The following is a 27,047-nucleotide window of genomic DNA, read 5'->3' on the forward strand; positions in this document are numbered from 1 at the left end:
TGTGTTCGTGTGGCGAACGCCGTCATAAACAGTTCGTGTTGACTGCCTGGTTCCAACCGTGAAACATGGAGGTGGTTCTGTGATGGTGTGGGGCGCTATATCTGCCCGTGGATTTGGGCCTCTCATTGTCTTGAGGGGGGTGGTCAAAGAGGACCATTACCGAAGCATTCTTGAAGATCATCTTCACCCTATGCTTCATACTCTCTTTCCGGAAGTACGTCCTGTGTTCCAAGATGACAACGCCCCTGTTCACACATCTCACTGTGTTCAAACATGGTTAAATGAGCATAATGATAAAGTGGACCATCTAACGTGGTGTCCTCAGTCCCCTGATCTCAATATCATTGAGCCTTTGTGGGGTTTTTTGGAGAAAAAAGTAGGTGCTCGGTTTCCTCCTTCACGCACACTCTCTGAACTCGAGACAGCCCTGCAAGAGGAATGGCTGCAAATTCCAATGAACTTTGTTCAAGACCTTTATTTGCCAATCCCGCGTCAAATGCAGGCTGTCATTCAGGCCAAAGGTGGCCCAACTCCTTATTAATAAAATATTTTCATTTTTTCACAGGTGTTCCTATTATTTTGTCCTACACCTGTATGAAGTTTAGTCAAATAGTAAAATTAAATTATTATTTTTTCTTTTTAATTTTTAAGTTTTAATCTATATATTATATGTTAGTTATTTAAAATATATTAATAAGTTTTAATATTTTATTAATATATCTTGCATTTTTAATTTTGCAAATAAGTTTTTAATTTGTTGATTCAGGAAAAAATACTTGAAAATCTCCAAAAATGTCCTACAAACCTTAAAAATGCTTTAAAAACTCTTCATCACTATAAGAGACCAAAAATGGAAATGTTATCATTTTTTCAAATATCTCTCATGCTTATTATTTTCCTTCTTTTTCCTAGGTAAAATAGAATTAGTAAAATCCAAATGGATCTTGGCTATTTGTGCAGTAATGACTGTTTTTATGTCACTATTGATGTCGGTTGGTATTTGTTTATGGTTTGGACTTAATCCAGCTCTTAGTGGCAGGTAACCTTATAAGCTATATTTTTTCTGTGATGCAATTATAAGTTTTCCTTTTTTCTAATCATGCATTTTGTTTTAGTGAAATTTTACCATATCTCATTGTTGTGATTGGTTTGGAAAACATCTTAGTGCTAACAAAGTCTGTTGATTCAACGCCAATGCATTTAGATGTCAAGCTTCGAGTCGCTCAAGGTATAGAACATGATTTTAATATCTCTTATCTTTAAAAAAATCACTTTTTATAGCATAATACCAATAGAAATTAATTTATTTTTGCATAATTGAATACAAATGTTAGGTTCCTGCGGTATAAGTTTACCTATCATTTATGTGGTATATTATACAACTTATCCTGATGAAATTATTAAATTTACAATATTGATGTGTGTCAGCGTAGCCAAATACATAGTAGGATAAAAAAAAAAGAAAGAAATTAAATATTTGTGCACACAATCCAAAAGTATCTGCTGGCTCCTAATATTTTTTGAGAGCAGAATGTTTTTATTGCAATATAAAACATTTACCTATTTTACATATTTATTTATTTATTCAGGATAAAAAAAAACAATATATACATGCACATTAACATTAAGAACATTAGAGGAAGAATTATATAAATGGCTATAAACAAAAATAAAATTAAAGAATTGCATTCATATTAACACTAAACATACTGCAACCGGTCAAAAGACTGGTTATTGTATTGTAAAGTGTTGGTACGCTTAGTAATAAGTAATTATTTAAGAATTAAGTAATATTAATGATTTTGCTCCTGTAATTCTTCACAGCAAAATCCATATTTAATTTATCCAACAAACTTGGGGGCAATTTTGTTTCATTTTTATTAAGAAACAAAATTACATTAAAAAGTTTTCCTGTTGTCACCATAATTGTTTATATGCATTTTACAGCAATAATCTCGTTAGCAGGTGAGCAATAATTGCTCACCTGCTAACGAGGGGATCACATATTTTTGGGCTTAATGAGCAGTTTTATCTTTTTTCATCAGTAGCAGCATGCATACAACTAAAATTTTTTTTTTAATCTGCGCACATTTTTTTTCCATGGATATTTTTGTTTTTAATATTACAAAAAGTATCCACAAAATTGGAAAATATCTACCAATGTATTCGCACACGACGTGTGCGATTCCGTTTATATTATCTAACTATGGACAAATAGTTAGAGTCATTGTCCTGATAAGATAGAGGTACCGAAAATTTAAACATGTATGTTTAAATTTTTATTTATTATTCCTATGTCTTCTAGAAGTGTCTAGAACATGGTGCATAGCGTTTTTAAAAAGTTCTTAAAGGTGCTTATTTTCGTTTTTTAAAAGCACTTAAAGGTGCTTTTTTCATTAGGTGTTTTTAAAAAGTGCTTAATTTTCCTTTTTCTAAAATGAAATTTTTTTCTTTACAATGTCGATTTTTGCCATGTATTATGAGCTAGATTTGGTGAGATTCTTGCTCTCTTATGTACATCTCGCAGGGCCGTCTTTAAACTATTTGAGGCCCTGGGCACATTAGGATCATGGGGCCCCTATGACCTTGAGAAAACACTATTTAGTTACAATAGATAAAGAAAGACAAACAAGGTTCTAAATTTATTTTTATTTAGTTACTAGCTATAAAAAAATAGGAAATATAAAAAATAATCTACAAAAGTAACTCGCTTAACTTAAAATCCTTAGATTAATTCTATGTTGATTGCAAAGGTACCCTTCTAGATTTAAGATGAGCAAAATCGTTAATCACTTCTTCAAAATTTATGGTATTGAGAATATCACATTCTATGGACATCAGCGACAAACTATTTAATCTCTCTTGAAGCATTGTACTTCTTAATTCATTTTTTATTCGTTTCAATTTGGAGAAGGAGCGTTCTCCGCTGCAGTTAGTTACCATCATGCTTAAAAATATTCTCAATGCAATTTCTACGTTAGGAAATGTGTCTTCAATTTTGTTTTGCTTTAATAGATTATATACTTCCTGTACACTGTTAGATGCTTCATTTTCACTCTGAACATTTATTAAGTATTCTTTTAAATGTTGACATTCTATTTCTAACTCTTTTTCATTTACATCTTCGTGATAGATTTGAGAAAATTCTTTGCATCCTTGTCGTATCTCTTCGGAATTCAGAGTTTTTAAGTGAAAAAATAAACTAAAACGTTGACTGACGATCTCATATGAACTTTGTCGCTGTTTTAGATGAACACTCAAGGTATCGATTATTGGGAGAAAGGTTTCTACGTTGAATCGCTCTTTTCCATTCAATTGGACTGATGGCGCAGAGCCATCAAAAAAACTCTGCCGTGAGCTTCTACGTCTTGTTCTTTGAGATAGATCCTTGTAGTCAGATTCTGGGTTATTTTCTTTGGCAGATGATTCGAAGTTATCAAATTTATCCCTGAGGTTAGTAATAAAATCATAAAGTGAAGTCAACAAATTGGTTGCAACGTCCAGTGTTATTGTTTCTTTCTGAAGATAATTACTTGTTTTGTCTATTCTTTCCAATATAGTGCTCCAGATTTCCGTCAGTATAATAAATTCTAGATTTCCCATTTTTCTAGACAGACTAAGGGCTTCGTCTCTTGTTTCTCGTGCCTGTTCAGTATCGTTTGCGATGGTGATTAAAGCTTCTAATATTCTTTTATAACCCCCATGCAAAGCACTTACTGCATCAGCTCGGGCTGACCATCTGGTTTGTGAAAGACTCTTAACAACTTTTTTTGAACCTAAATGTTCTGTTAACATATTCCATCTGTGGGTGGAGCCCGAAAAAAAGTTGTACACTTTCTGAACTATTTCAAAAAACTGTGATGCCTCCGGTACACACCCAGCAGCATGGACACCTACCAAGTTTAGTGAATGTCCTGCACATGGTATAAAGGTGGCAAATTCACATTTTTCCTTGATTCTTGTTTGTAGACCACTATACTTTCCCGACATATTTGAAGCATTGTCGTAGCTTTGTCCTCTGCAATCTTTTATGGGAATATCATGTATCTCTAAAAAATTTAAGATGGTCTCCGCTAAATACTTAGATTTATGTTCTTTAATAGGTATAAATTTCAAAAACCTTTCAACAGGAACACAGTCTTTTACGTATCGAATGATGAAAGTTAGCTGGTCAATATGAGACAGATCGGGCGTACTGTCAACGCTTATGGAAAAATATTTTGCTGATTTAACTTCATTTATAATTTTTTTTAGAACCTGTTTTCCCATTACTTCAATAAACTCATTACAGATATTTGCTGATAAATAAGAAATGTTACCCTTTCCAGGATTCCCAAATTTTTTTAAGTGATCTGCAAGAAATGGATCAAATTCACTCAATAATTCCACACAACCCAAATAATTTCCATTGTTTGGAGATCCTAGGATTTCATTGTCGCCGCGAAATGGAAGCCCTCTCGATGCCAAAAATTTTACAACAGCTACAATCCGTTTAAGTACATTTCTCCAGTAATCCACTTCCTTTTGATGTTGAGATAATAAGTCTATATCTACTCTACCAACCGCTTTACTTCGTGCCAGATAAGTCATCATAGATTGCTTATGCGCTGGGCTATTTTCATGTGTTAAAATTATGTGATTAATATGCTTCCAATCATTACATCCATTCCGAGAGCAAAGATTAACATCAGTTGGGTTAAATAAGCAGCATGAAAAACAAAATACAGAGCATTTGGAAGGCGAATACAGCAACCATTTTCTTTCGACGCTTTCATTGTTCTTTAATTTGCGAATAAATAATGCTTTGTTGAAATATCTCGTTACTAATTTATTACCATCTTTGTATGTTCTGGATGCCTCGGAAAAGTCAGAATCTTTATTTTGAAAATATACTGGTCCCTTACGAATTAAAATTTCGCGATTTATTTCAACAAACTTTTCGTGAAAATAATCGGCGGGATCGTGCGATATTAATTCTTCTGTGTTGGAAAACTGCTGTTCAATTGACACAGTTGGAGTTGTCGGTTTTAGTGAAGTCACTGAAGTCGTTGCACTTTCGTCGTAGGAATAGTCGCTTTCTGATTCAATCTCTTTTTCAAAATTGGAACATGAAGGTTTAGAAATTCCCACAATTTGTAATTGAGCTGAGTCATCATGTGGAACATTTATGAGTTGATTGCTACTTACAGAAGTTTCTCCAGTAGTAGTAGTAAAATATGATGTTAATTTTGGTAACTTTTCAATTACTTCTTTCTGATGTAGAGCTTTTTTCCTTTTTTCAGATCCACTAGGATATGACCGTTTCGACATTTTATATTATAATTCACTATTTAATTAATTTTATAACGAAAATATTCGCTAACACAAAACAGACAAAACGACGATTTAATCAAACAATACTATTTTTTTTATCAGAGCTCGAGCACAGTCAGTAACAAACTAACAACTACAAACAAAACAAACGCCACAACATCGCAGACAAATACTTGAAGGGAATTCCCGTTCGTCAAGTCAAACGACGATCGGGAATCGGGAATTCCCCTTTTTTGTCTTTGGTATTACGAATGACGTTCGAATAGGTTTCTTTAAGACATAAACCACACCGCATCAAATAATTCTTTTTTTAATTTAATAATTTTTTTTTAAATTGTATTCTTATACTTACATATAGGTATTTAAATTAACCTAAACATACTAATATCGGAAAAACTCATTTTTGAGAGAGAGTGGAGTATTATACCCTGTTTATTTATTAGTTTGATCTTTCTTTTTGACAGATGTCAAATCTGAAATCGATATAACTTTGCAACGACGAACAATATCTTCTTATTTTAATAATATTAAAAATTGATAATAATCATAAGAATAGACACACAACATAAAAGTACCTGTTAAGGACTCAAGCATTTTCCGAAAGTCTTAAGTGGTTTTTATTGCTTCGAGGTAAAATTTAAATAGAAAAACTGAAAACAATGGTTTCTTACCTACCCAATGTTTTTATGTCTAGTGCAATAAAATTGATTGACGAATGAATTTATTTATTTTGAATAGTTTAAAACATACATACAGCCACATATTTAGCCAACACATTTTTTACACCAATAGATATTTTCTGTTTCCCATCACTGACCCATCTGTCAAAAAGTTCAAGCTATGTTGTACAAGGTATAGCTATCCGCATGCGGCAAACTAAAGCTAATATAATAAGCGTAGGTATTGTAGTAAGTCATTATCATCAGATTTTTCAAAATTAATGTTTTTCGGTAATGTATCGGTTATCATTTGGTAATCTGGCAGGAACTAGGGGACCCCATTCGATCGCGGGGCCCTGGGCACGTGCCCATAGTGCCCAGTGGGGAAGAGGGGCCTGACATCTCGGCTGCATTTCGCAAGATATTCTCAATTTCAGGCTTCTTTTTCCACCCTCTGAAATCAAACTGAAAAATCTCCTGATCATTTTATAATGGCTAATATAATAAAGAAAAGAGTTCTTTGTCAGAAACTAGTTATTTTATCATAATCATGAAAATTATTTTGCATTTTGTTGATGTATTTAAAAATATTTGCTAAAAAAAATACTTAAAAGGTGCTTATTTTTTATTGACCCTGTTACATCATTTTCTGTTCCATATTTAGTTTTGTATAAGCTGATGCATTTTAAGTGAAAATCCCAAGTTACCTTGCAGGTTTTAAGTGTTTTAATAATCTGATATACTTTCTAGACTCATTTAATTTCTCTCTTTGTGACATTATTTTATTTTAGTATATAATAATATTTTGTGAAGCTACAAAACATTATAAGCATAAAGAAAAATATTAAGTGCCAAAACTCTATTTTGATGCTTTTAATTTTGATAAATGTTATTGTGAAATCATTCTGTTGTAACCAGTGCTCAAATAGAGTAAAAGAATATTTTGCTTCAATACTTTTGTCACTTGTTTGAACCACTAAAACAGTTGCAACCTGCTGATTTCAGCTTCTTACTATTAATGTTTCTTAACTTCCATAAAAATGACTTTTAGGAGTGTGATTTCTTTTAAGAAATATATATATAAAATTTTTTTAAAAACATGATAGTTAAGTGTGCACCCTCTGTTAGAATCGCAGTGACATGGCGGTATTGTCACAGAACGTTACAGAGTTCTTGTGGAAAGATTTATCGTTTGAAAAGTAAAAAAAAAATTTCTTTTCTACTGAAATTTACACGTGATATTTGAATCATGCATTTAGATAATAATTTTTTGGCCACACTCAATTCACGCCGATAGCATCGTAAATCGATGTAATGTTTGATTGTATTTTCGACAGTTATTGATATTAATTTTCACATGGAATTCTAATATCCCGATATATTTCAAAACAATATGGAAAATTTCAATCGTGCATTTGGGTATTTACTTTTTAATGCAATAACTCTATCAAATTTTTGGCAGCTATTGCTATTGATTTCTCCATAATTTTTAAATCTGATATATTTTTCACACAGAATTATTTACTGCAACAATCTAATCTCGAAACGAAACAGGCATTTGAGAAGTCGAATTCACGTGATTTCGGCGTCCATCTTTTTCTCTCCAATTACTACTGCAGATTTCATGATTTTGTATTGTGATGATTATTTACAAAATGCGAGGAAGGGAATAATTTGTGCGACTCCCCAACAAAATTCGAAAATATCTCCTCCCATAATATTAGAATAAAAAATTATTAGATGTTCAATTAAAAAAAATTATATTTATATTTTGTAAACACAGCGCTTTTGTTATTTTAAATCAGTAACGTATATTGTAATAATTAAAAGTATCATGCAGAAAGATGTTAGTGCTAGAGATGTCTGTCACTGAGAGCTCGAAAAAATTCTGCCACAGGGATTATGCATTTCTAACAATTTGGAAAAAACATTGAACTTTTTTTTAAGAAAATTTATTTACAATACTTGCGTGGTAGACAGTACTTATTGTACTAATTTTTTTCAGTTTAGACTTCTATATTAAATGCCTCACAAGATATTTTCATGAAATATATGGGCTGTGTGTGTATATTATCATCTTATTTGATGTTCAAAATTGTCTTTGCCTTTTCAGGTCTTAGTAAAGAAGGTTGGTCTATCACAAAAAATCTTCTTACTGAACTCGCCCTTCTCACTGTTGCCTTTCTTACATTTGTTCCAAAAATCCAAGTAAGTAACAGTCATGATGTTCATTCATATGGTAGGCAATCTTTTTTTTAAATTTCTACCTAGCCACTTTAAATCCGTTGTAAATAGCAATTCAGTAGACTAAAACAAATTACTTGAAATACTAAACATAAGTCAACTTAATAAATTTTGATAAATTTTAAATTGTTTTCATAGTTTAAAAAATTTTTGTGTTTTAAATTTAGTTGTTGGATTAGATAATTTAATATTTCATGATATACCTATAGTAAAATAATAATAAATACTTGGTGAAATAGTAAATAATTAATTGCTGTTAGGTGTGATATATTTGTAGTTGTTGTTTAAAGCTAAGCAGTCAGTTAAGAAGTTGCTAAAATATGTTAGGTAGTGTATTTTAAATCTTGTGTTTTTTATAAAGTTATCAGTCATTATTATTAATTTTCTTTGGTAATTTTTCAAAATTATTTCTTATTTTAAAGATTTATTTAGTTCTTTACATTCAACTGCAAAATGCTGTTAAAAATTTTTTTGAAATTACAATTCAATATTAAGCTTATTTGTGTGTTATTATTGTGTCCATTATTATTGTGTCTAATATTAAGCATATTTGTTTTAGAATTAAAGTATTATTGTGAATTAAAATTAATCTAAGTATCTTATTTCAATAGTCATCATTTAGTTATTTTCTTGAAAATAAAAGATAAAAAAAAAAAAAAAAAAACTAAGTGTAAATTTTGTAATAATTATGTTGACAAAAAAATGGCTTTAATAATATTTTTATTTAACTCATTTTTGAATTTGTGTTTTAGAAAATGCTGCTAATTTGGTGTTACAGTGGGGTAAATGTGAACTTAAGCCACTTAGACATATGGCACTACGTTACATGCATATAAGATTAGTAATAAACTTATATTTTAAAATAAATTTTTTACTTTGTCCATAATTTTATTTTTGATACGTTTTAGATATTGATCTTTATAGATCAAAATAGCTTAGTTATAATTCAATAACTATCATAATTTTATTAAACAAAAAAAGGACTTTGTGAAATTCATTTAATTTAGAATTTTTAAAAAGTTTTATTGAACACGTGATTGAAAATGCATTTTTGGGCTAATTATTGACAGTAACGAGTAGATGGAACTGCCATTATCAACAAATTAGTTTCTTTATTTTTTTATATTTAAATGTTTGTATAGTTTTATTTAAATAGGGTTTTTGTAAAAATATATGTTTCAAAGAAATCGGATCTAAATTTTTGACAAATATAATTTTCGCAAAGCTTCATTTTTTTATTTCGAGAATAACAAACTATTTTTCACAAAAACAGGATGTCAAGAAAATCCTTAATCGACCATACATTTTTCCGTGAGTGTTTAATACTTTTTTAAGTTCTGTTTGTTGCCGTTTTAGAATTCTGAATATTACATGAGACTGTCATTTGATAGTAAAAAGCATTAATTCATAAAGTGTTAATGATAGTTTCAAGTAATAAGCATGGATTCATTTATTTATTATTTTTTTTAAGGAGTTCTGCTTGCTTGCAGTGGTTGGTCTTCTAACAGATTTTTTCCTTCAACTCATGTTTTTTGCTACAGTTTTATCTGTAGATTTAAGAAGATTAGAAGTAAGAATAATAATTAATGTAATCTTTTCATAATTTTATCAGGGGTGATTGTATTCCAGGTTTTTTGTATAATCCCTCCAGGTCTAGAAACTAGGAGCAGGTCATGTGATTTTTTTTGCAGAATTAAACGTATCTCAAGAATTCACGGACTTCAGAAGCATTAAAACTTATAATCCGATGAAATTTTCACCACAATCTAAAATTTGAAGTAAGAATTAAGTTTTTCAAACTAAAATTCAAGTTTTAAATCGCATTAACGAGACGATTTCATACACGTGATCTTCCGCAATATTATTATTATTAGTTTTGGTTTGTATAAATATCGCAATTTTTATATTAAACTTCGATGTTCATATTTACCTGATTTGAAAATTACTCATTGTGAATTATACATTGTGATTCGTTTTCTTATAATTTAAAAATCAAATTTCTCAATTTGTTTTTACACATGTCAGGGTGCATGACGTTTTTAAAAAGTGCTTAAAGGTGCTTATTTTTGATTTACATTTTTTAAAAGCCCTTAAAGGTGCTTTCTTTATTCGGGGTTTATAAAACAGGGTTCCCACCTCCTTAAAAGTCCTTAAAAATTGCTTAACTTTTATTTTGGAAAATAAGGGCCCTTAAAAGTACTTAATTTTGGTACAAGGTTTTTAAAAGTGCTTAATTTTTCGGCATCACTATAATTGATAGGAACAATTTTTTTGTTCAATGTTTTAAAACAAAAAGTCTTTCTTTTAACACCTCGAATTAGACCATGCACTGAGAGTGAAGCATTTTAGAGAGACAAGAAGGGATGTGTGTGAGAGGGCTACAGGCAAAAAGAAAGTATTAATGTATTGGTTCTTTCATTAATATATTCTGCCTCTTGTCTAGAATGATGCCTATGAGAAGAGTGACATTCTGAAGAAAAGAATAGAGCGTGGACAAGGGGGATACTGCACATGAAGGGATAGTGCTTTTTTTGAGGGTTCTAAGGTACTTAAGTAGGAGACTCACACTGATCTGCAAAATTGACAGAATTCAAGAAATTCAGTTTTACTTGTAATGCATCTGCTCATAGGAACAAAGTAAAACCCTAAGAAAAGAAGTATCGAAAAAAAAATTTGAACTAATCCACCACGAAAACTATTTCCAAAAATCTTGGAAGAATTAAATAAATTGGTATAATATTTCAGAGTGTAATAAGTAACTGTAAATTTAAAAAAAGCAATTACATTTTTTAAAATTCATGATTGTACTAAAAATTAAGCATATCTGTACTAAACAGGGTTTGAAAAATCCCATCCCACCTAGGTTTTACATCAAAAACTGGAGATTTATTGGGTTTTTGGTGAAAACCTGAAGTTTTTTCAAAAATATTGTAAATTTTATTCCTGAGTACTAAATAAGAATGCATGATTTGCTCCTAACAAGGAAGTTAAATATTTGGTAACTATTTATAACTTGTTTTGCTGCAATGTAAATTTTTTTTTAAAGTTTTCGATTGTTACGCTATAGTTTTTATTTCTTAAGGATAAACAGATTGTTACATAAAAATTTAAATCTACTCAATTAAAAGATCCCAAACTTTTTGTTATTAATGTCTATTGGAATAAAATTCAAACTTAGATTTTAATAATCATTTTTCTCAGTTAACATTGCGACTTAATATGCTGTTTTTTTTCTTCTAATTTCTATTCAACTTTTGGTTGCTTTAAAATTAGTATATGTTTTTCGTCACATTGTTTAGTAATATTATGTAAAATTAACTCCTAATATCAGTTTTGACTAGAAATAACTGTTAAGCTCATCATAAATGTAAATATAACACATTTGTTGTTGAGTAATAGTTTTCAAAGTGATTAAGTTACATACCGTTTTCAATATGTTTCTCATAAAATTTTTCAGTATATTTTTTCTAAACTAGTGATTCACGATAAAATAAAATATCAAATCATAGTAATAGTAGAGACTAATTTTAAGAATTATAGAGAATGATAAGAAATATTACAAGTAAATATCTATAAATGATGAAAAAGTAAATAATTTGTCAATATTTGTTAATTAAGTAGCCTTACCAATTTTCTGGCCATAGGAATGTGTTGATGCCTTTTAAAAATCATTTTAGACCCTTTTACTTATATGTTTCACCGAGAACTAATAAACATATTGGTGTGAAAATTATAAATCTTGAGCATATTGTATTTTTATTCTATAAAAATTTTTCTAAAAATATTCATTTCAATAAATTTTTTAAAAAAAAGGAGAAAAAAAATATTAAGTTTAGCCTTGTGAAAAAAAAGTGGAATGATTTAAGGCGCTTAGATATTAGTATGACCCGTTTTTACTTGAAAGAGGACTTGATTTAACATGACAAAGTTGAGAAAACTTCTCTCATGCATAACTCTAATTCGACTTCTTAGTTTTAATTTTTTTAATATATACCCTTATAAATGAAATATTTTGTTAATAGAAAAACAATATTTTTTTAGGCGTAACTGAATATTTGCCAAGATTGGCCCATTCCTGAATATGTGGTGCATGTCTAGTAACGAAATATAAAAACTTGTAATAATTTCTTTATTTGTTCTTTTTTTTTTAATACATGAAAAAAATTGCAAATTTTTATTTCTGTACCTAATTTTGCAATTCAATTTCAATTCAATGATTGAAAAGGAAATACAGATAAGTTTCATAGATGTCGTTAATCCTTAACAATCTGAAAATGTTTTAAAAAGACCCGACCGGGGTTTTCAAAAATTGTCTGGTCCTACTTTGGCGAACCCTGTTAATTAATACAATTTTATCAGTACTTACATTATAATAAAATTGTTTTTTATTATTTTTTTTATTTCTTGATTTGTTTTAAAGAAAGTTAAATAATAACATGGTCACTGGTTATATATATTTATTCAATGATAAGCAATCATACTATTTTTAAGGTCCTTAAAAGTGTTTAATTTTTGCTTTGTAAAAGGAGTGGGAACCCTGTAAAAAGTGCTTAATTTTCTATCTTTTAAGAAGAGATCTTTTCTTTGCCATGTTGATAGTCTTTCTAAATTACAAAAAAAAAAAAAAAAATGCATGATTTTCTCTGCAATATTTATCAGAAACTAGTTATTTTATTATGATTATGTGAAGTTTGTGAAAATGTTATTGAATTTTATTGATTTTATGTTCATAAATTATAAACTTTAAACAATAAAAAAATAATTTTTATTGCTGCACAAATCCTAATTATAATTTTTTTTTCTTTTCGGAAAGTGATAAAATTTTTTTTTTTTTTGAGTATTTAAAAAGTACTTAAGAGATGCTAATTTTTTGTTGAAAAATCTTGTTATGCACCCTGCAAATTTTTGAAATCAATATCGCGACTCTATTCACCCGAGTTTAAAATCCTGTATCCCTATTCCTATTCACAGAATCTAAAAATTATGTATCACGATTCCTACTTACGCGATTCAGAAATCCAATATTGCGATTTGTGTTTTTGCATTCTTAAAATTCAATATGGCGATTCATATATGTAATTTAATTATAAATCTTAGTCAAAAAAATTATATTACATATGAATAGTATATAAATCGATATCTTGTTATTGAGTTTTTGCATACTGTTTAATTGTTTCTTCGAGTTGCAACTTTCAAAGTTTTTCACTTCGTGTCACAATCACCCCTGTTTTATATTCTTCTTCAAAATCATATCACAATTGTTTGTACTGGAATAAGTCATGTTTTACTTGTGACTTTTTCCTAATTAATTTTAAGAAAGTTCTATGGTTTGTCTACCGCAAGAACTCCCCCCACCACAAAGTCTGAGGCCATCTGCTGCTGTGAAAACAAGAATTGTGCATTTCAGGGAGTGTAGCTACTCCTCACTATAGGGCTAACACAATAGACCGAAGAAAAATATTCTCTTTATCTCACCGACCTGAGTCAAAACCTGTCCTAAACAGTGACCCCGCTCCCCTACTTGAAATAGCTATACTTTGTTACCATGGTTACCGTCACGGGTCCAGACGAATGGCTAGAGGAGTTCTTACTTTATGCAAACTATATGTCTTATCAAAGTTTTTATTTTTTTATTTTTCCAATTAAAATCTCATGTTTAAATTTCCTATAGTTTGTCTACGGTAAGAGCTCTCCCTGACACAAAGTCTGGGGCCGTCTGCTGCTAATGAAAAATAGCGCATTTCAAGGCAGCTAGTTACTCCTCACTCTAGGGCTAACACTATTAACCGAAGAATAAATATTCCCTTTCACTCGCCGATTCGAGCCAAAATCTGTCCCTAAACAGTAACTCCACACCCCTACTTGAAATAGTTATACCTCGATACCTTAGTCACTGTCTCAGGTCCAGTCAAATGGCTAGGGGAGTTCTTACTTTAGACAAAATATATGTCTTACATAGTTTTTAATTTTGTATTTTTTAAATTGAAATCATGTTTGAATTTTCTTAAATTGATGTTATATTTTCTTGATTTATATTGTATAATATGTAAATAAACTGCTGTTTGTAGAAAATGCAACACCATGAAAGAATCATCAGAATCAAATGAAATTTAATGCAGAAACGACTTGTACTGATACAAATAAATGATGAAATTTTCAAAACAAAAGAAACAAATTAAGCGTCCGAAATCAGTATTTGGTGCAGCCACCACGCGCTGCAATAAGTGCTGCTATACGACGTGGCATGGAGTCAAACAGATGTTGAATATCTGCTTGAGGAAGAGAATTCCATATCGCTTGTATGCGCAACCAAAGTTCGTCTTTGGAAACTGCAGGACGCGGATCACGAGTGAGATGCCGACCAACCATATCCCACACGTGCTCAATAGGCGACATATCCGGCGAATAAGCAGGCCAAGGAAGAAGTTGCATGCGTTGTGCTGAACAGAAGTCTCTAACAGTCCGCGCAACATGTGGGCGTGCATTATCCTGCTGAAAGATAGCTCCAGGGATGCCTTGAAGGAAAGGAACGACTTCGGGCTGTAGCACTTCACGGACGTATCTGTTGCTATTGAGATTACCCTCAATTCGTATCAAATTGGATCGTCCATGATACGAAATCGCACCCCAGACCATAACTCCTGGTGTTCGACCACTATGTCGTTCAATAATACACTCAGGAAGGCAGCGTTGACCGGCATAACGTCTAACACGAACACGGCCATCATGGGTCCACAAATTGAAGCGTGATTCATCTGAAAAGACAACTTGGTGCCAATCAGCTCGCCAGTCTCTGTGCTCAAGAGTCCACTGCCGACGCAGCCGTCGATGATCCGCCGTGAGGGGAATCCTGTATAATGGCACCCTTGCACGCAATCCACGGCGCAGCAGACGACGCCGAATTGACGAAGCCGACAATTGTACACCTGTAGCAGTAGACCAATGTGCTGCCAGCTGCCTGGAGGAAGCTGTGCGATCATTCACCGCCATGCGGAGCAGGTGTCGATCATCGCGCTCTGACGTCACCTTCTGTCGTCCAGTGCCTGTTTTTCGAGTTGTTCGGTGCTCGTCGGTCCACTGCTTCCAAACTCGCATCACTGTGGAACTGTTCCGCTGCATACGAGCTGCTATTGCGCGATAGGAAAATCCTCCTTCTCGAAGGCCGATTATCCTCCCTCGTTCAAACTCCGTAAGTTGCTTGAATTTCTTATTCTTCCGTCGTGGAGGCATACTCAGGTCTCACTAAACGTTTGCCACTAACAAATAATCATGGACTATTTTCAACGTCCCGCTACAGCACTTTATTTATACGCTTTCAGCATCAATTCAGAGGGCGCTGCGCGCGCCACGCACGCGCGATGGCTCTGAAACTTTATTAATTTGCATAATATCCTATAATTGACATTTGCTGCGAATTTCATTTGATTCTGATGATTCCTTCATGGTGTTGCATTTTCTACAAACAGCAGTTTATTATACATATATAAAATATTTGAATTCTTATAAAATTTTTCTCGTCACATAATTAGGTTACTGATCTTCAAAGGAATTGCATCCGTGAAGTATCAAGTATCAGATCTAATCAGAGTGGTAGAACTACAGATGATAAAAATATTAGGATGTCACATCTCAGGTATCTTTTTTATTTTATTTTCCAAAGCTGTTTTTTATGTGAAATGATTAGGATTATTATTAGCAATATGCTATTTTCTGAAATTACATGTCTACTGATACACTCTGTACTCTTTATTAAAATTTGTAATTTAGGTTTTCCCCCTCCTCTTTAATGTATTTTATAACCATCATTGAACACCTGACTGGATATTCAGTCAAGTATACAGTTTATGAGTACTAATGTTCAACTCTGTATCCTTGTAATTTTCAAACCAACCCAGAAGACAAGAGAACTTCTGGATCAAATATTGGGAGAAATTTGGCTTCGTTTAGGTCATTTTGATAAGAATAACACGCATTTGCGTTACATGGGGAGGAAAACCACGGTTCATTTGAACCCGGTTCAGCTCATTGGATGGCGAATGTTCTTTCCCCTGACTGACACAGCTCTGTTTAATGTATTGGAAATTTTCATTAGCACCTTAAATTAAGCTTTTGCTTGCAGCTCTTATTAAAACCTGTTATTCTGGTCCATCAGTTGTACCAGTATTTGCAAAGGGTTAATGTAGATATAATTTTTTCAAAATTTTGCAATTCATTGCTGTAACATAATTTATATTCTAAAAAGTATTTTGATTGATACTTTTTATGCTTTTCAATTTTTAACTTTTTTACTGTATATATATATATATATATATATATATATATATATATATATATATATATATATATATATATATATATATATATATATATATATATATATTTATATATAAGAAGAGAGTGGAATGATAACACATAGCCAATCACAGAAGACTTCTGGTTAGTAATGCACAAAACAGCCAATCAAAATTGAGAACGCATGTATGTGAAAAGGTAATAATTTTTAATAATGCTGTAAAAAAATACAAAATACAAACTGACCTCAAATAAAACTCAGAGGACTTTGAATCAAATAATTAAGAAAATTCTACTATAACGTTTATAAAAAGGAAGATTTATGAACTCAACAACAAAATTATAACATCGGCATTCCAAACAAAAAACAAATTTCACACTTGTTACGTAAAGCTATAAAAAGACCGAACGATTATTTATGCAAACAATTATATATGATTATTATGACCTAAACTTCATGCAAACGATTGTTTATGACGTCATTAGATAAAAGTGTCATTAACGCAATATTATCCAGTGTTTATTAACAATTTTGAGTGCCAATGTAAAAAGATAGTTGTTCTAAAGTTTTATAATAAAATGTTGGGAATAATATTTTTAAGGGTGCCCCTTGGCGAAATTGGCTACTTATGTTTGGCGCTATTCCTGTTTGCGCGGAACACCATGGTAACAGGAATGGCATTCAAAATATAATGATATTTCAATAAAACATTGGAAAATTTCAACAAAACATCGGACAAAACTTGCAGTGAACCCAATATAAGCAAAATTAATAAACCCAATAAAAAGGATTTTGAATCGAAGCAAAAATTAATGGAGTAGGCACAGAGGAAAAGTAAAAAAAAAACAACTCATTTCTTCATTGAGCTTGAATATTCTCAGATTTAGGTGCACAGAATTATCTAATAACAGTTAGATACTGTCTAAATTTATCATGAATTGAATCTGTGTACCTCCATCGCCACATAAATTCGACGAAATACGAATCGAAAATTGCGTCTGTAATACCGGACCAGCTTTGATATTTTTTCTTAAATCTCTCTTTATGACTGCCCACATACCTTCGGTCTTATTGATCAGATTCAAAAGTAACCTTACCAGCCAGTATCCAACGTGGAACTAACGAACCTCTGAAATTACATATACCGTTAAACATTTAAAAATAACGCTAAAATCTAAACCAATCAGAATCACGATTGGGTTTCAACATCTCCCAGCTTGGTGATCAACCGCGATATCAACTTGGCGAGAATCAAGGGGCACCCTCAAATATAGTCTACCCAAATGTTTGTTTTGATAGAACGCAGTTATTTATTTTAGAATTCCAATATATTTTAATAGCTTTGATAAATCAGGTAGAGTTATTGGAAATGCGAATCAACACTCTCTCAAAAAACTATTCGCATTCCAAATTATCGAAATATATTGAACAGAGTTTACTTTAAAATGCTTATATCTTTTATAAAAAATGAATCGCCGCCGTGAATATCTTATGCGATATCAACAGCGGCATAGAGCTGAGCATGATTTAGCTGCACAAAATTAACGGGAAAATAATCGTAGTGCTATCAATACGCGACGGCGGAATGCGCGGCGAAGAAACGTTGAAAAGTCTAAGACGTTTAAATAAAAACGAATACCTTGGTGTACTTACGAATACTTCTGATTGAAACTAAAATATTTTGTCAGTTGACAGTCTTGAAGTTAATTGATCAATTACTTGCAATGGTATTTGCTTTTGAAATATTACTTAGAATCAACTTATTAGTATTACATGTTTTAATTTGTTTGTAATTTTTGTAAAGTTTTTTTTCATCAGGTTTTAATTGTTTTTAATTTAAAATTTAAATTACTGGGAGGGGGATAAAGCACTATATAGGAAGCGTCCTATAAGATTAACAATGATTTGAGTTCAGCTCTACCCCGCTTGCGTCAGATACGGAGATTAATCTCCGGCTAATGCCCTATAGTAATGTGTTAAGTAATATTGCTTCCTCGCTTTATATAAGTTTATAATATTGTTTGTATTGAAATCGCTTTATATAAGTTTATAATGTTGATAATAAGTTCCTCTGACATTTTACAATCCTATCATATTCTCTCTATGTGATGTTGCTGCAGAAAAACTGCCAGCTAATCTCCAGGAAAACGACTTTAAGTTTGTTCGCAAATTGAACAAAAATGTAATTGCGTAGCAATTATCGGGGGTTGGCGAGCGGTAGTGAGCAGGGGCTGGAGCCCTCTAGTATAACTAATTAATGTTCATAATTTTCTCTATTTTTCTCTTTTTTCTTTTTGTCCTTTTTGACTTTGTTATATTTATAATATATATATATACATACCCTCCAACTTATGAAGATTTTGAAAATAATTCTTTCTAGTGGTAGCGAACCAAAGTTGAAATTTTTAAAGCAAATGGATCTCTCTTAAAACTTTTATCAGAACTTAAGAATCTAGCCATATGGCCTGCACTTTTATAAGTAATAGTGGACAAGTTACGCTAAAATAAATTTTTTTTAAATATTAAGACATTAATTTTGCTACCGTCTGAAAAGAAGATTTCTGAAACTAGCAGTTGGAGGTTTCTGTAGCAGTTGGAGGGTATGTATATAAATAGATCTATATGATATACATGTATCGATGTATATACACACACACATAATATGTATACATATATACAGTGAACTCTCACTACTACGATATACAATACTACAATAACTCTCGTTATTAGGATAATGTTTCGTGGTCCCGGCAAACTTGTATATGAATTAATGTAATGCTCCTCTCAATATTATGATGTTCTCTGAAGCAATAAATCCCTGTAAAATGATTTTTTTTTCCAAATTTCAATCTTATTTTCTCCATTTGTTATTGATTTTCAAATATTGTAAAAATCCTATTTTATCATCTTTTGCCATTTTTCCATTTTTTTTTCTGACAAGAGAAGACTCACTGCTGACCACCCTAAGAGCTTCCATTCTTAGAATTACCTCCCTCATTTCTTAAGAAGTCACAGATGTAACATTCCTATCTGATTTCATTTCCTTTATGTTAAAAGCTGATCATGAGTCACAAATGACCACAAACATCACACATTAACACATGAAAGAGAATTTTTTTCGGTAGAGGGTGGGTGGAGCATCATTCACAAACAAAAATCATTTTCATACTTTGGACTCAATGCTTACTTACTTTGTTGGTTGACTTGACAGTTCAAAAAATGAATAAACAAACAAAAATATCAGATTATTTTCAATAAAAGCGGTTTTCAGGTATATTTACGATCTTACTGTCTACATTTATTTCAATTGGTTTTAATATTTAACCGTATTTAACACTATGCAAGTTAATTTTTGTGCATAATATATAAATACATTTATAGTTAACACATATATAAAAAAAAAACTTATTGTGTCCCCTAAGTATGTAGGACCTTGATATAACAATATATCCCTTTACAACAATATATTTATTGGGTCCCCAAAATATTGTTGTAGCGAGGTTTTACTGTATATATATATATATATTATTAAATTATGAAATAATTTACACTGGTTATCATAAATTAAGGAAAAATCACAAAAATAGCGATAACTCTTTCAAAAGTAAGCCAAACCGTGCAAAATTTGCATATGTTGTCCACTAAGAGTAGCTGAGTAAAATTGCAATATGCAAATTAGTGGCGCTGCACTCGGCTTACGTCATCTGCCTGGAGCATAAAAGTCCAAGTTTGAGAGAAAGCACACAAATTTTACTGTGATTGCGACATTGAAAATCTGAGATAGCCAATTCGTAATAATGACCTCTAGGCATCATTTGCCTGAAGAACTACGATGGAGAGCCATCGGGAGACTAGAGGCAGGGCAGAGTCAATCAGAAGTGGCCAGATGGCTAAATGTGAGTCCATCTGTGGTTCATAGACTTTGGAGGCAATTTCAAACCACAGATTCGGCATCTAGGAGGTTCAGTCAAGGACGGCCAACTGTTACGACCAGTGCCGATGACCGATATTTGACATTAAGTGCACGCAGGAATAGAACCGCTACTCCGACACATCTTAGATCCTCTCTTGCTGCAGCCACCGGAAGGTTGGTGTCAACGTCAACTGTGCGCAGAAGGCTCCACGAAGGTGGTCTGTATGCGAGACGACCAGCCATTTGCGTGCCGCTCACATCACGCCATAGGAGAGACCGTTTGCAGTGGGCCCGACAACATGTCCACTGGACGTCAGATCAATGGAGGCCTGTTCTCTTTACGGATGAGTCCAGGTTTAGTCTAGAAAGTGACAGTAGACGTTATTTGATATGGAGAGAACCTGGGACCCGTTATCATCCATCAAACATCCGTGAAAGAGATGCATACGGAAGAGGCAGTGTCTGTGTTTGGGGAGGCATATCCTTAGGAGGGCGCACATACCTCCATGTCTTTCCAAGGGGAACCGTGAATGCTCAGGTTTATCGAGACAACATCCTTGATGCTTATGTGCGCCCATATGCCGGGGCAATTGGTGATTGCTTCCTGTTACAGGACGATAATGCAAGACCACACAGAGCTCGCATTGTTGATGATTATCTTCAACAGGAAACAATTACTCGCATGGAGTGGCCAGCTCGATCCCCGGACTTGAATCCTATCGAGCACGTTTGGGATGCTCTAGGGAGGCGTGTATCTGCCATCAATCCGCCCCCTCAGACCCTTGCCACGCTTGCAACTGCTTTACAAGAGCAATGGCTCTCACTTCCTATTGAACTGATAGACCGCATAATTGAAAGCATCACACATCGCTGTTTGTGCTGTATTGCTTCTAGAGGCAATCATATTCCATATTAAAGGTACTTTTTCTATTGCAAACCGATACTTCCAATTTGTTTATTTTATACATGTGCTAATTTCTATACTACTATTAATGTCTGATAATTTCTTTTTATGTTGTTTAATACCTTACTATGTGTTGTATATTGTGGGTAAGTTTCATAAAATTCCATGTGTAATTTCTTGAGTTATCGCGATTTTTGTGAATTTTCCTTAATTTATGATAACCAGTGTAATAGGTATTACAGTTTAGTAGCTTTCTGTTATTGGATTGTATTTTACTTCCCTATTGTTAAGTATTGATTAGAAATGTAAGAATTGCAAAATGTGTTATGCAAATTAATAAACAAATATTTTTTTTAATAAAATATTAAAGAAAACAAAATGTTATACTCGCAGTGCAGACATTGATATGTGTACTATTAACTGCTCAGCAGACATCAAGTCAGTTGTAAGTCACTAGAGTTTGTTTCAATTAGGGATACGATAAAAAATGTTTTTTTTAGAGATCTATTGTCGGTAATTGTTTTACTGTATTCTAGTGAGCGCAAGAAAAACTTAATTCTTTCATTGCAATTCAACCCAAGAGTTATTTCCATATGTTTAAATAATTATTTTTAATATAATTAAAAATACTTTTATTTCTGTTTATTATATATAGTAAAATTTTATATAGTTTAGTAAAATTATATATAGTAACACAAAAGAACCTAGAACAAGTTAGTAATGATCAAAATATTTATTTAAAATCTAGGTTTGTTCAAGTGAATAATGATGTAAATATTTCATTGAAACCTCCAAACACTTCAGCTAAAATCTTTGCACCTCCTGCAGTTCCAACGCTGGGAAAATTGTCCAAAAGAATGAAATTCATTTATTTTTGGGCAAGAACTAGAATGGTACAAAGAGGATTAATGGTATGTTGATTAATTTATTGTTCTTATTGCTTACATTTAATTGCCTTAAATTTTAAAACTTGCACATCTTTTTTTGAATTATGATCTTACAAATAAAAAATAGTTTTTAAAGGCTAGTTAAATATAGTTATCTGCGCGCCTGGAAAGTCATGAGAAATTATGGAAAGTTATGAATTTCGGTATTGGACAAAATTTGCCATGAAATGTCATGATTTTAACTTTTTTTTTTAAAAAAAAAAGCATGGAAAGTCTTGGATTTAGGTTGCTAAAAAATCTAATTTTTAAAATGGTACCCCCCCCCCCCAAATTTCATGCTGTTCCGAATATCTGAATTTGTAACAAAATCCCCACTTACAGCCATATTTTTTAAAAATATAAAATGTTCTTATCATGCTCTTTAAAAATTACGCTGCTCTTTCAAAAAATTGAAAGAAAAAACATTTCTAGAGCGAATTTTCTTTTAAACTTCTGTGATTTCAGAATTTTTATCATTATTATTTTTTTTTATGTTATCAATTTAAAATTCTAGCTGAAGCAAGCCAGTTGTTCTGCCCAGCGGCATTTATTCGTGTTTACAAAAAATCAACAATGTTCAAAACACTTCACAAATGTGCAGACGTACTTTTGTAATAGTGAAATGAGTGTGCATGGAAATAAATAAAATAATTAGTTTTTACAGTCCACTAAGTGAAAATTTATTAAACACCAGTCATTGGTGAATTTTTCTTATTCCGAAGTAAGAACAGAAAAATCAGGAGTATTTCTTTCCTTTCCGATGAACATGAAAAGTATCTTTAGAATAAAATTCTGCAGGAAAAAAAATTTGCTTTTGTATTTTTTCAGCCATTTTATTGCTTCAACTCTTTCTTTAATCTGTTTTTTAAATTTGAAATCTATAAATATAAAGATGCAGAGTATAACAGTTTTGGTTATACCTATCATTTCAATTAATGTTCTTATAGTGCTTTTTCAAATTTATTGTTATGTTTTTGTCGGAGAAAGTAGTGACTTCGTTAAGTCATGAAAAATTCTTGCAATTAGTCATGAAAAGTCATGAATTTGAAAATCTGAAATGTAGCAGATACCCTGAATATTGAATTCAATTTTATCTGAATCGGTATTTACCTTATTAGTACTTTTTGGTTAGATGGATTCAAATCGTGCTAACTATTTTTTTTTCTTCGGAAGCTTTTCCATGTGACCAAAGCAAAATGGCCATTATCCCAAAACAAAACTGAAAATATTCATAAATGCATGAAACAATATCTACACACAGTGGATTCTCTGGATAAAAGGTTTTTGATTTTAACAAACACCAGAACATTCGTATTTAATAAAAATTACAAATATTCAATTGTGAAATAAAAATTGATTAATGCCAGCTTCATTCAACAATGCATAAATCCATGCGGTTCACCACCGAAAAATCAATCTTTCTCCTGTCACCTTGCCTTATCTTTGTAAAGAAAGGAGAGAAAATGGTACTGCACTTCTGAAATAATTCTGACATCGGCATCTTTTGATCTTTTCATCTGGACCACACAGGTTATGAGACCCCTCAAGTTGAAATGACTTCTTTCAATGCTTCTTCCCCATTGAAAATTTCTTTAATTTTCTTATCAGTTTAAAGACTGTATTTAACACAATTGGGGTAAAAAAAAAGAGAACAGAAGCATAATCTTTGAGGTGTTTATATAAATGAAACATTTATACAGACACTTGATAGCTGATCAATTGTGAATAATCACCTCCATAGGTCCTCATGACTTACAGGTATGCATTTCTTTTTCTTCTGTGAATCATGGGAGGTTTATTTTCCAAGAAGGTATTAACCATGTTCCCTATCAAATGATAAGTAGGTGTAAGGCGATGTGAACCTAATAATTGAAGCGGACTGAGGACAGTACACTCCTATTTGGTATCATATGTCTAACTTGAGTATCTATGCTAATGGGAAAATTATATTTATTTATTTATTTATCCGTAGCTACATCCAGAATTATGTATTTATATCAAACTTCTTTATATATTCTTTTTTATCTTTCTTATTGTTTAAATAAATATTCTTGTAGATATTTACAGTATCCTTGTAGATATTATTTAATTATTTATACATCTTTGAGAATATTCTAAAAACAATTTACGTTGTTAAATTTCGTTATATACCCTTCCCGTAAACGGACAACTCTCATAAATGGACAAATTTTTTGGTCCCATGAGTGTCCGCTTAACGGAGGCTTCACTGTATATATATATATATCAGAGTTCTCCCTATGAATAAAAAAGGGAAGGGAACACTTCCTCACAGGAAAGGGTACTTTGAGTTTTGAAAGGGCACTCACCACCGTTAAAAAGACCATCAATATCAAGATCATATAATATTATATGATCATCAAAATGTGTAATATTATATAATAATAATAATAACTGAATTCAATCTTCAATTTTTAAATTAACTTTTTATGCTATTTTATGTGTATGTTTCACAAAGTTATTCTCATTCAGTTTCAAACAATAACTTGTTTCAAACAACAGCATATTTTAAACTGAAAATTATGAGAAAATAAATAAATAAGCATTCAAAGATGCATTTTTAAATTAAAGCTATTTATTAAAAAAAAAAAAATAATGTTAAAATTTAAAATCAATATACCCCTCAAATAAAAGATGTAAATATCTCTGAGGACGAATATCATGCAAATATTAACTAGACATCATAAGAAAAATCTTACTAAAATTAGGGAATGAAATTTAAAATAAAATAACTATCAGTATCTAAATAAATCAGACATGAACTTTTCATTAAAACAGATGGTTAAGAAAGCAACCTTTTCCTAAAAAATAAAATAAAAAGGTAATGTTTCTAAGGGATGGTAGATTTTTTTTTTACAAAAAGGGCGAGGAGGGCGCATATATAAGAACAAAAGGCTTGCGGGGTGGGCCACCCTTCTAAAAACAATTAAGGAGAATATATATATATATATATATATATATATATATATATATATATCACAATGACACTCAAGTGAGCTGGGCAGACTGGCACGGAATTTAAAAAGAGCAAATTATACTTATGGCAAGAGAACAATCATCCAAGTAACATAAAATGGAAGTGCTTCTGAATAAAAATTAGGGAAAATCTTGCAAAATAGTCCCAATGAAATGTTGTGTCTTATGGAAAAAGGAAAACCTGAGTAATTAAAATAGGTGCATTAAATAGGTCGAGAGAATAATATAGTTATCACAGTAAAGTAAATTCCATCAAAGTAAATTGTTTTTCGCTGGCAAAAAAAAAAGTCTTAATAGATTGATGTATTTATATAAGCTTGATAAGATACATTTCAATATTATAACTATTAATTATTATTATTTTTCAGATCTGTCTTGTGCTTTGGATATTTTTGTTGGTTTATAGTTCAGGAATAGTTGAACGGTATACTGGAAATTCAACTTTAGTTTCCAAACAAGGTATCCTTTTATTTTAATATTTATGCAATCGACAAATTTTACTTTAAAATACTTTAAATAATTTCATTGAACTTATTTTGTTATATTGAACCTATTTTGTATCATTAAAATTTTAATTATTCCTTTAATTAAAAAGATTTGCACCCAATTAATTGTTTAGGCCGTTTGTTTCAATCTTTATTTATAAAAAGATGACTGGTACTTTTTACTATACCTCTCTCTTTTTTTATAGATATTTTAAATTATTAATTAAAATAATTTAAAAAAAAATTATTTTACTTTGATATCGCAAATAGTTTCGCTTATTAATTTGATAACGCGAAGAGTTTTTAAGAAGAATCAAGAATTAGGTATAATTTACCCTTGATAAAAAATAAAAGTTTGTTATAGTAAGATTTCAATTCCTGGTTTATATCACCTTTTCTACAAATGGTGATTTGATAAAATTTCATTAAAAGTATAAAGTTCTAAATTACTAAGAGGGCAGTTTTATTTTTATTCTGTTACATAAAATAATAATTTGTTATTCTTTGTGAATTAATGAAAATGCATAACTGCAAGATTTTAATTTAAATCATATATATAATCATATTTATAATCAAAGTAAAATATAGTAAAAATTTAATTTTAACATTAAATATTTAACTTAATTAGCGGTTAAATATATATTTTAATTAATATAATTTGAATATTTACTTAACAAGTTATTAATTTAATTAATAAAATATAGTTTATTATCAAACCATTTAGGGCTAGGAAATTTTTTTTAAAGATAAATAAATTTTTTGTATTGATTTTACACATCATTAATGGTAGGTTGTTAGTTGGTAGGTAATAGGTACTGGAAATGAAATGTTATTAATAGTTTGTATTTACACTATCAGTCGAAAGTTTGCGAAAATTTTGAAATTTGCAAAGAAAAGATCTAAATTCAAATGTTCATAGAACTGCGAAAAATCACTCAAATTGCATGAAAATTTGATATGTTCTAAAGTGAACCATCTACAGTTAGTTCCATATGATCAAATTGCAATACTTTGTTTTTTGCGAACTGAATCCAGCTTTTCATCATGGGTTGTTTTTATGATGAAAAAATTTGTTAACACTTACCAAACTTGCAAAAAAATATTTTTGTACTTTCTGTTAATGGAAAATAGTTATTTGGACCGTTCTATGTAAGCCCTCAAAATTTTAGATCGATTTGATTTTTTTTTACTAAGTTATAGAATTTTAAAGAACATGTGTACTTTTCTCGATTTTTGTTCTATACATCTTGCACCAAAGAACTTTTTAGTTTTAATGTTTTCTATATTTTCAAATAATTAATATTTATTATAAAACA

At 31.0% G+C, this 27,047-nt stretch overlaps 1 protein-coding gene across 1 annotated transcript in view; it reads left to right on the top strand.

The window, feature by feature from the left end:
* Positions 1-27,047, top strand: part of SCAP (SREBP cleavage activating protein) — an 84,586-nt gene that overhangs the window by 16,534 nt on the left and 41,005 nt on the right. The window contains exons 9-15 of the mRNA XM_087168494.1: positions 913-1,039; positions 1,116-1,228; positions 8,086-8,180; positions 9,688-9,786; positions 15,746-15,849; positions 22,075-22,237; positions 25,615-25,705. Of these exons, the coding sequence (XP_087024620.1) occupies positions 913-1,039; positions 1,116-1,228; positions 8,086-8,180; positions 9,688-9,786; positions 15,746-15,849; positions 22,075-22,237; positions 25,615-25,705 (792 nt within the window). The remainder of the gene's footprint in view (positions 1-912; positions 1,040-1,115; positions 1,229-8,085; positions 8,181-9,687; positions 9,787-15,745; positions 15,850-22,074; positions 22,238-25,614; positions 25,706-27,047) is intronic.

The sequence above is a fragment of the Parasteatoda tepidariorum genome, chromosome 7 (genome assembly GCF_982258835.1).
Source record: "Parasteatoda tepidariorum strain Cologne lab strain chromosome 7, Ptep-v5.0, whole genome shotgun sequence".
Lineage (NCBI taxonomy): Eukaryota > Metazoa > Arthropoda > Arachnida > Araneae > Theridiidae > Parasteatoda > Parasteatoda tepidariorum.